Source organism: Pantherophis guttatus, chromosome 7 (genome assembly GCF_059756535.1).
Source record: "Pantherophis guttatus breed Tessera chromosome 7, ASM5975653v1, whole genome shotgun sequence".
In the NCBI taxonomy this organism is placed as follows: domain Eukaryota; kingdom Metazoa; phylum Chordata; class Lepidosauria; order Squamata; family Colubridae; genus Pantherophis; species Pantherophis guttatus.
Window position 1 is genome coordinate 20,656,422 of NC_142069.1, and position 11,273 is coordinate 20,667,694.

Sequence of the window (11,273 nt, forward strand, 5' to 3'; positions counted from 1 at the left end):
GTGCCCTTGATTCCATCAGTCCATTCAGTTGACTGATTCAATCAAGTCAACCATTCGATCTAGTTGAATTGTATCAACAATGACCGGAATCATCATTTCAAATTTTCAGAAAGGAGCTTTTTCCAGAGTAAGCCCAGAGTTACCAGGACCTTCTGCATACAGAACATGTGCTGTGCCAGTGAGGTCTAGTTCTTTTCTTCATTTGCCAAAAGCAGGAAAAGACAATGTCTCATATCTTTGTTTTCTTTTTTTTTTCTTTCCTCTGCAGGCTTAAACAGGCATTCAGTCAACAGATGCAGAAATGAATAACTCCACGAACATAAGTTATTTGGAGGACAGAATGACCATGCCAAGTCCTTATAAAACAGTTGAGATTGTCTTCATTGTCCTGGTGGCTGGGTCCCTCAGCCTGGTAACCATCATTGGGAACATCCTGGTTATGGTATCCATAAAAGTCAACAGGCACCTACAAACTGTCAACAATTACTTTCTTTTCAGCTTGGCCTGTGCTGATTTGATCATTGGTGTCTTTTCCATGAATCTGTACACACTTTACACTGTGACAGGCTCTTGGCCGTTAGGACCTGTGGTTTGTGACTTGTGGTTGGCCCTTGACTATGTGGTCAGCAATGCTTCTGTCATGAATCTTCTCATAATCAGTTTTGACAGGTATTTTTGTGTGACCAAACCCCTGACCTATCCAGTCAGGAGGACCACTAAGACGGCAGGGATGATGATTGCAGCAGCCTGGGTTCTTTCTTTTATCTTATGGGCACCTGCAATTCTCTTTTGGCAGTTTATTGTAGGAGAAAGGACGGTACCCGATAAGGAATGCTACATCCAGTTCCTATCCAATGCAGCTGTCACCTTTGGCACAGCCATTGCAGCTTTCTATCTGCCTGTGGTGATCATGACCATTCTATACTGGCAAATATCCCGTGCTAGTAGGAGCAGGGTTAAAAAAGATAAAAAAGAGGGAGGCCAAAACCAGGAGCCAGCATCACCGAGTTTAGTTCAAGGTAAAATAGGGAAACCAAATAACAACAACCTCCCAACCAATGAAGATGGGACTGAACACAATAAAATCCTGAACGGTAAAGCCACTGGGGAGCCAGTCATGGAGAATTGTGTTCCAGCAGAAGAAAAAGAGAGCTCAAATGACTCCACCTCTGTCAGTGCAGGCGCTTCCAATGTCAAAGAGGATGAAGCAATCACAGAGAACCCCAGAGCTTCTGTCTCCCAAGTTAATGCAAAAGTGGAGAGTTCTAAATTGACGTGCATTCGGATACTCACCAAGTCCCCCAAAGGAGATTACGGTGGCAGCTCTACTAATACTGCCGTGGAGATTGTCTCCACCGATGGACAAAACGGAGAGGAGAAGCAGAACATTGTAGCGCGTAAGATTGTCAAGATGACAAAACAGCCTGCCAAAAAGAAGGCCCCTCCTTCCAGGGAGAAAAAAGTGACCAGGACTATTTTGGCTATTCTGCTGGCCTTCATCATTACTTGGACACCATACAATGTCATGGTACTCATCAACAGCTTCTGTTCCTCTTGTATTCCGAACACAGTATGGACAATTGGTTACTGGTTATGCTACATCAATAGCACTATCAACCCTGCTTGCTATGCTCTCTGCAATGCTACATTCAAAAAAACCTTTAAGCATCTCCTTATGTGTAACTACAAGAACATAGGAGCCACGAGGTAAAACCAGAATAATGGGCAGGGGCGGGGTGTGTGTGTGTACTCCAAATTGGGGGAAGAGAGCTCCAGATTTTATAAAACAATGCCATAGCACTTTATGCTCTAGTGTGAAATCAAGAAGCTGGAGAACATGACAAGAAGATGAGATTTTTGTGCTCCCTCTCCAATAATTGCAATTCAGAGATGATGACTTTTGGATCTGCGAGTCATTTAGAGGGAAGGTTATAATTGAGTATAAGACCCTGAGACAATGTTCCTTCCTCTCTCATGGCAGAAGGGCTTTTGAATTCATTGTTCATCTGTGGGCGCAACCTGTCCCTGGGAAATTCGTCTGAGTAAAGCTTTTGAGGGGGGTTTGCTTTGCTAAAGGAAAAAAAAAAAAAAACTACACAAAAGCATTTCAGGAAGCAGAACTGAGTAGGTATAATCAAATATTCCAGAGCCATTTTCCCGTTTGTGTGTTCATTTGAAACTGAGAGAAAAGGGAGGGGTGGGGGAGAGACATCTAACATACTTCATGGAAGCTATAAGAAAAACTGGAACAGCAAATATGGAATAATTTCCAGTCAGTTTGTTTCTGAATTATTTATTAATATAATGTTATGGAAAGGCAAAAAAGGGAAAGGCTTGTGTTTAAGGAGTTTGCTATTAAAACAGGTAGTCCTCAACTTACAACAATTGAGCCCAAATTTTTTGTTGCTAAGCAAAACATTTGTTAAGTGAATTTTGCCCTATTTTACGACTTTTCTTGCCACAGTTGTTAAGTGAAGCACTGCAGTTGTTAAGTTAGTAACACGGTTGTTAAATGAATCTGGCTTCCCCCCCATTGACTTTGCTTGTAAGAAGGTGACAAAAGGTGATCAAATGACCCTGGGACACTGCAACTGTCATAAATATGGGTCAGTTGTCAAGCATTTGAATTTTTATCACGTGACCATGGGGATGCTGCAATGGTCATAAGTGTGAAAAATGGCCATAAATCACTTTTTCCAGTGCCATTGTAACCTTCAATTGTCACTGAATTGTTGTAAGCTGAGGATACCCGTAGTTATCTCTCTTTTGTGGCTTTATTATACTTTGGGGAAAAATATACTTTACCTCATAATAAGAATGTTTTTTTTTTCCAGACAAGCTTCTAAAATATAGTACATCGACTTTCCCCAGCCTGATTCCCTCCATTTTTGTTGAGCATGAACTGTTATGATGGTTCAGTGTTATGGCTAGGATTAAAATCATGCTGAGCCATACTGTGGTTTGTCTGGGATTTGGATTTAGTGTGTTGTACAAATTGGCCATTGTGGTTTATAAATGATGATTTATGATATAGTATGAAGCATCAACCCAGGCAGTGGTTTAGCAACCAAACCATGGCTACTAAAGTCTTGGCTTAACTTGAGATGCGAATCCAGCCATCATGAGGTAAAAATGCTAGAATTTTGACTGATTGACTGACTGACTGACTGACTGACTGACTGATTGATTGATTGCCATCATGATCATTTCAAAGGTACCTTGTGCTATTTGGACCTTTCTCCTTGGAACAGATTTTTTCAGTCAAACAGAAGAAAAAAATGGAAATGGTACAGCATTTAGTCATCTGAGGATGACTTTTGAAAATGGAGTGACTCTTCCAAAGAATAAAATGGGCAGGTTATATTTGCAGCAACAATGGTACATTGAATAGACATTAACAACGAATGTGATTGTGTAGGTTCATGGTTCAGTTAGCAGCTGTATTTCCTTTCCATTGTTTGTTTATCAAAGATTCTGTTTCTTCAAATACATAATGTGATGAGTCATACTCCATACCCAGGGCTGAAACCTATAATATATCTTGAATTCTTAATATAAGACATGTCAGGAAATATTTCATTTTAAGATACTGTCCTCTTTATAAAGCCAAACAAGGGAAAATATGTGATCAATCAAGATCAGATGACCAAATGAGAGTGTTTTGTTGGGAATTAATTGCAGGATATGAACACCAAAGTGGCCAATTCTTGCAGAATACTCTTAGATGCACCAAAACAATATCTAACATTCTTGGCTTTGCTGTATGTCCATCAGCCTCCGCTATTTTCAGTAGACATTGAGCAGACAATCATAAATAACTTCAGAAAAAACACAATTGGCCAGTTAAGAGTTCAACTCTACAGAATCTTTAAATCATAATCTGCCAGCCCTATATGTTCATCACTATCTTGCAGACATGTTTGCTATTATGTCATTAATACAAATTCATGAAATCAGGTATCCCAAGCATCATGTTGCTGAGAAAGAAATGTAAGTCCTAATACGATCAATCTTCATTACCAAGAGATATCCTAGCCAGAATCTACCCCAAATAGTCAAGGTTGATGATATTATTTTAAAAGAAAAGCTTCCCAAAGCTTTTGGGATATTTTCCTTCTTTATTCCAGTTAAATCTTTTTCCATATATCTTAAACTGGAACGCCTATGGAAATTCTCAGTCATCCAGACCAATTGTTGTCTCAAAGGCCATTACAGTACTAGTTGGAGTTATAAAGCTATTACATAAAATTTCTTTATCTATTGAGTGATGAGGAGGAAGGCTTAAATAATTCTTAGAGCTCTGCATAGCTTTGAGAGATATTTTACTTTCAAGAAGATTCAAGTGCAGGCACTCTCTGGAAATCCTTTGGGAAACAACCTTGCTTCTAAACCAAAGTAAAGGATTCATGTAGAATCCCACAACTGTTCCAAAGCTTTGGAGCTCTTCAATCACTGCAGGAGAAGGAAGGTTAAGGGGAACTTTAGAATATTATGGCCTCCATAACACATATCTCTTCATCAGAGGAAATGTAGGTTGTTTTCCATAGGCCTGTTGTTTATCTGAATCTTCTAAGGCTTACAGATAAATGGTAATATCATGCATGACACTTCTGTATATTGAACATGCTGGATGACTCCAAAAAAAAAAAAATCTTGGTGAAAATGTTTGCTTCCTTTCACCTACAAGTAGCCACGTACTTAAAAGATCAGAGCTTCTGTTAAGCAGTTCAGTATGTATCTGCTGTGTTCACTTTTACAACCACAATTCCTTCTCATCCAAACACCTCAGTTTCACTAACCCCTTTTTCTTGCACCTCAGTTTCACTAACTTTTTTTTCTCACACCTTGCCATATTCCTAGACAAGTGACAAGGTAAATAGATACAACTAAGTGAGAAATTTGCTTTTCAGTGGATTTTGAATGAGGAAAAGAAGGAAAACATTGTGAAGAAACCGCCCACTGAATCTATCATCATCATGTTGGTTAGAAGATCCATCTTTGTTAATTGTCACTATTAATATCCTAGCTAATGTTACTGTTTCATATACTGCTTCTCATAAGTCTGCTTTCCAAGACCCAATAACATAAATGATTTAGGACAGGTTGGCAACCACTTTCAGTTATGGTTTGTACTTATTTGGGGTTGATGAAAAGAAGGAGGGGAGGTAACCATGTCACATAATGATGAATTTGGCATAATTTTCAGGGTGTTGTTTAACTGTGATGTGCTTACTTTGAGATTTACATTGCAGTTTTCATCTGTTTCCCATTTCAAAATGGTGGAAATTTATAGTTTTCAACAGACATGATTGGAGGGGTTCATAGGACAAAAAGGGGACTTGGGGCTACAAGTTGCGCACCTTAGCCTTATTTCTTTTTGATACCCAATTGGACAGTTTCCAAAAAGAGCTAAGGACACAGATATTTAGACATTCACAGATATATACATCCTTTGACCAGATGGCTAATGTGACAGTAGACTTTGTTCCAATGTTTTACCCATTTGTTTTTCATTCAGATCACATTGAGAAATAGTGTTTCTCATTCTGTTTGAGTTAAAAGGCATGTGGAGCCTTATATAACATCTCTGACTAAAACAACTTCTGACTCAGAAGCTGTTTTAGAATCGTTTACTTGGTTTCTCCCTGTGTCTCTTCATAATTTCTCATGAGTCAGAATGATAAGTGACCATAAACTCACCAGCAATTCATGTTCATGTCCAAACATGCTGAAAATAATTAAACCATGCCATAGTTGTTATATTCCTACTGAATCAATTGCATGTAATCCAGATTTGCAGAAGTCTTCTCAATATATCTTCATATAAGAACACTTCCTAAAGCAAGATTTTATTTTTTTTAAAAAAAAAGAGGTTATAGTCTGTATATTACAAGAAAAGATTGGACTGAATTCAATTCATAAACATAAAAATTTCTCAGTACATACTTTATTCAGATTACATCTTGTGTAGAATCACTTGAACCAAAAAATTGGTGCTTCAGAAGCCACAACAAGCTCTCCTTTGATAAAACAGGAATGTTTTCTCAATGTGAAAAAGGATGAAAGGGACGAAGATGCATATTTGGCTTACATGCAGCTGGTTTTTGATCCTCCGAAGCAAAATTTATGTCATCTTCTAAATGCAGCCATAGAAAATGGCATGCCAGAGAAGATTTCCAAGTCCCAAAGATTGACAAGTCTTTAAACATGTCACTTCTCTGTGTGGAGGGGATAAGGAAGAATGCTCAAACGTAATCCTACTTGTTTCATTCCACCTCAGTTATAAATTGGCTAACCGGTGCTTAAAAATAAATCTAATTTGCATTGTAATGAAACTGGAGGCATGTAGAGCAGGTTAGAGAAAATAAAACATAATAGTTGATTTTATTGGGCATAATAGGGGAAGCGAAACAGTAATATACTGGATGATTTCTCCTTCAAGCACTCAATATTTATTAAGATTTATTGACTTGCATTTAACTGGTGATTGTATTTTCCATGCTAACCATATCTTACAGTAAGTTCAGTACAACTTCTGGTTGGGTCTGCCAGTGTAACATTATCACCTATAGCTATAAAATGTGTACTTTCAGAATTTAATAGTGTCATCAAGGTGATATTGGTTTTACATGGAATCACTGCTCTGTGAAGGTTTTTATTATTATATGTAACAAGTAAAACTATATGGATAAGACATCAGACATCTTTCAATGTGTACCTACTTCTTACCAAGCAGCGTGGAATAGTTTCATTTATATGTTGCCGTTCTGGAGAAGAAAATACAATTGATATCTATTCTAGCCTATTCCTACCTATCCCAGACAATGCCATTTTTTTAAATGTCAGAACTGGCCCAAGTCATTTTGATGCTGAGGTAGAGAACCAGATGAGATAGCAGAAGCTAACTACAACTTTTGTTTCAGTTTTAGATAGCAAGTAATTTAGGGTTTGTAAGATATACCAGATGACATATACTTCAGTTCAACAATTTGCTCCACTTCCTGCCATCTGCTGCAATCATCTCCTGCTTAACAATAGGGCTGGTATTGTACAAGACAGAATTTCAGAGTACTTTAATCCCTCTGATGAGATTGCTGTCAGGAATGTTAACATGCTATTTCTCATCAGATATTAATCTATGGGAAATTCCTTACCAAGTTGTTCTTTTGATCCCAAGAGACCCTCTTAGGATAAAGGGACTATCAAATCATCTTGAGACAAGGTAACTAAGTAAGATATATTGTAAATTAGAAGACAGGAATCTCTTGTACTCTATGCAGTGTGCTAGTGAATTAAGGGAAGCGACAATGTTCTTGTAACTTTGAAAGGAACTTGATTTGGTGAAATCAGACCAAAGCTTTTCAAAGAAACAAAAATGGTGGCAAGTATAATTATTTGTAAAATCCTACTGATAATATCATTGTTAGATCCATATCTCCATGGAGAGGTTCAAGAGACAGCAATCAAGGGCCTCATTTTATTCTTCCAGTGTAATGTCTGTTCGTTCAGTTGAATGAATGCAATTCTCCTGTGAGGAGTTGTATTATGCTTCTTACTCACAGGATTGTGTACAAACATCTGTTTCATATTGAAACACAAGAAAAAGAGAAAATGGAAAAGTGACTCACTCACGGTTCACCACTTTTTGTAATATCTGAAGAACCAGTCATCAATATCTATTCTATTGCAATTATTAGTTGTCTTCTTTGTAGTTTCTGATGATTGCATTCATATGTCTCGACTCGCAATGATATGTGAAATCATCGTTTCTGGCACCCAGTTTAACCAAAGCACTTATAATCAACTTCTAACAGGCATATTAAAAGATCTGCCTACACAGATAATTCTAGACTTTGTCATATATGGGAAAAAGCATACCGTGGCCATCTTACCCAAATGATCAGTCTCCACTTACATACTATCATTTTATGTCACTGTCATGCACATATGATTTTTTTATGGCTTGACTGCCATAAAATTTTCACATTCAGAGTTTGGTGGGGAGTTATTTTGTGGAAAGACTAAACTGGGCAACGTGTCCATGATATGGGGCCTTTAAATGGCACAATATCATTAGAGAATTAATCTCTAAGAAACAAAATGTCCATTGTTCAAATGGCACCTGAACCATAATATAGAGCTGGAAGGGTCATTAGGTTTGCTGGATATAAGTATTTGACTGAAATAGATGGCTGTGTAAAGTCTACACATCCTGTAAAAGACAGACCATGACCTATCTGGGTATTCAGTTTTATATGGGTAGCAAACTTGACTATTCTTGTAGGCACCAAACCTTAAGAGAAATGGTCACAAAACAGTAAGCAGAAGATAGCTTTCCCAGGGACAAGTCTGTTTCCAATCCTGCTCAAATCCATCCCAGAGGATTTTGACACTCTTTTCATTTTAATTTGCTTATCGTCATTGGTGGATTTAGGACTGAAAGAAAAAGTACCAGATTAGACAACTTTACCAACCTTCTTTCTCTTAGGGATTCTGGACCCATTCTAACATCCTTTCTACAATGGTAGATCAGAGCCAGAAGCTCAGCCAAGGAACAAATATTTTGTCTTTACAGCTTCTCAGCACATACCTTGGCTGGTAGTCCTTTGGGCAAAGAGCTCCTTTTGCTCAACCTACCAACCGGTTTGCTTTCTACAGCAATGTGTGTGGGGGACATGATTGCTTAGGATCTGCCATTAAAAAGAATTTGAGGAAATTCTCAGTCCCTGCCGCTCAAAATCTGGCAACGCTCTATTGAGGGGAATCAATTGTGAAGAGATTTACTGCTCTTGATCTGCAGTTTTTGGAAAGGAGAAAAATGTTCTCAAAAATACCTTATGAAGAAGCTCCTAGATTACCTGACTTTCTGATATCCATTTATATTTGCAGTCAGAATTAAGGCTCGTATAACCTGACACAGTTCCACCCAAGCTATTGCAATTTTACTGGCTTAGTTACAATAAATCTTATTTGATATTTCATAAAAGTGATGCAATAGTATTGGGAAGCTTCACTGCCTAGTTGGTTTGCTATATTGTTATCTATTTGTATGAATGAGTGTAGAGATGAAATGTAAGTAGCTGCTGTGGTGTGCAGTGGTGGAATTCAATTTTTTTAGTACCGGTTCTGTGGGCGTGGCTTGGTGGGCATGGTGTGGCTTGGTGGGCATGGCAAGGGAAGGATACTGCAAAACCTCCATTCCCATCCCACTCCAGGGGAAGGATATTGCAAAATCCCCATTCCCTCCCCACTCTGGGGCCAGCCAGAGGTAGTATTTGTTAGTTCTACGAATTACTCAAAATTTCTGCTACCGGTTCTCCAGAACCTGTCAGAACCTGCTGAATGGCACCCCTGGTGGTGTGGTTTTTCTATTGACTTAACCCAGGTGAATAGTCTTCCTAACCATGTAGCAAGTGACCTTCCCCCATCTCTCCCCAAAAGTGGCCTTGCATTTGGAAAAAAACCAACACCCTAACTACACAATTGATCAACCACATAATTAATTTTGCTGGGATAATTAGGAAAGCATGATTGATTGAACATATAATTTCCCATTATTGAGTGTACAGTAGAAAGAATCTTGTTAATTGTTATAAATTGATCTATTTTTCCCCCATAGGCAGCAAAATAATGTAGTCACCGACTTCCCCACAAAATGAGATTGCTTTATGTATATATATGAAACACAAAATATGAAATCATACTGAAAATCCTTCTCTCAAATGTATTTGCTTACATATTTGATGCATTCATCATTTCAACAAGTGTTTTGGGAAATGATAATATAAAAATAAGAAATGGAAGGATAAAGATGAGTCATTTTTTAATTTCACTTTCTCAAAGGGGACATAGTGACAGCAAGTGGATTCTTTTCTATCGCCCCATCACATCTTGCAGGATAAATGATATTTAGATGTCATGAATAATTCCCTCCCATTTTTACAATTACACCACAAAGACAGCCATCCTGTGGTGAACTACAAACTGGTAACAATAAGGGACTGTCGATGATCATTAATAAATGGACTTTCAACAATTTATTCTGTATCTACTAATGTCAAACTAAGGAGGCCGATTAATGCATTTGTAAATATCTTACCAGTAGCGTGTTTCAACATGACCAAAAATAACTTGGCCTGTGTACAGTTATAGTACAATATATCTAACATTGTTGACCTTCAGTTAGAATGTAAATAAAACTATATGAATGTCTGGTTACTCTTCAAACTATGTACAAGGAAGAGTGCAATCCTCTATTTTATTTTATTTTTTAAAAAAGAAAAATTGTTTGGTTTTTTTTTTAAAAAAATCCTGTTGTTCTTTTACAAAGGCCAGAATTAAAAATTGCTGTAAAAGTGAAAAGTTTTATTACTTGCAAAAGATGCTTGGACACATGCAACAAGGAAAAATATAAACTGATTTATAATTAGCAAGACTTCCAAGTACTGGCTATATTCTTAATAATGCCATATATTTGGTCTCATTAAATAAAATAAGCACAAATTTATGGTTGACTTCATGAAGCCAAACCACAGTAATATACATATATGCATATATATATAAATAAATATATATAATATAAATAATAGCTATATATTTATATAATCTGTATAGATATATATATTATTTAAACCATATTCATGCAAGAAAGACTGATGAAGAGAAATACCTCTGAGAATCTACATAATGTTTCCAGCCAATCAAAAATGGAGGGAAGAAATACGACCACTGTATTCAAAAGTTGCAACTTCACAACACGTTACACCAGATATGAAGAGCTGCAACCTGTCAAGAGGCCAGGGCTCCGACATCAACGACCTCGTGCAGGGCTGAATTGAAAAGAATATTTTGGAGACACAATTGAAATCCCAAAACTACCCTACATGCAATATGTATGTGCGTACTTCTACCAAGTTGTATTCCTAGTTTGAGCATTACATTAAGATGCAAGATATACGAGCAACTAATAAACATGTTTTTGTATGTGTTACCTCTGCTTCTTCTTCCACCATCTTGCAAGGTTTTGTAGAAGCAAACGCTCCCTGGTAAAGATTATTCTTGCAACAGTTTTCATATTACCAATCCAAATGTTGCTGTTAACTCAGCTGCAATAGAGATGTAGTCTCAATTGATGTGACAACAGCAGTAATTTGCAAAATAAGATGAGCAGCAAGTGCTGCATTTCAGATCTGGAATAATTTCAATGTTCATGAATGGAACTTTAGGGATAAATCAAACCAGACTGTGCTTTCTTCCAAATTAATAGCAATGTG

The 11,273-nt window shown here is 37.4% G+C and overlaps 1 protein-coding gene across 3 annotated transcripts in view; it reads left to right on the forward strand.

Annotated features, from left to right (window-relative positions):
• CHRM2 (cholinergic receptor muscarinic 2) overlaps positions 1 to 10,990 on the forward strand; it is a 193,819-nt gene extending 182,829 nt beyond the window's left edge. For all 3 annotated transcript variants that reach the window (XM_034403775.3, XM_034403777.3, XM_034403776.3), the window contains one exon: positions 269 to 10,990. In XM_034403775.3, the coding sequence (XP_034259666.1) occupies positions 302 to 1,711 (1,410 nt within the window). In that variant the 5' untranslated portion in view covers positions 269 to 301 and the 3' untranslated portion in view covers positions 1,712 to 10,990. The remainder of the gene's footprint in view (positions 1 to 268) is intronic.
• The last annotated feature ends 283 nt before the right edge of the window (positions 10,991 to 11,273 follow it).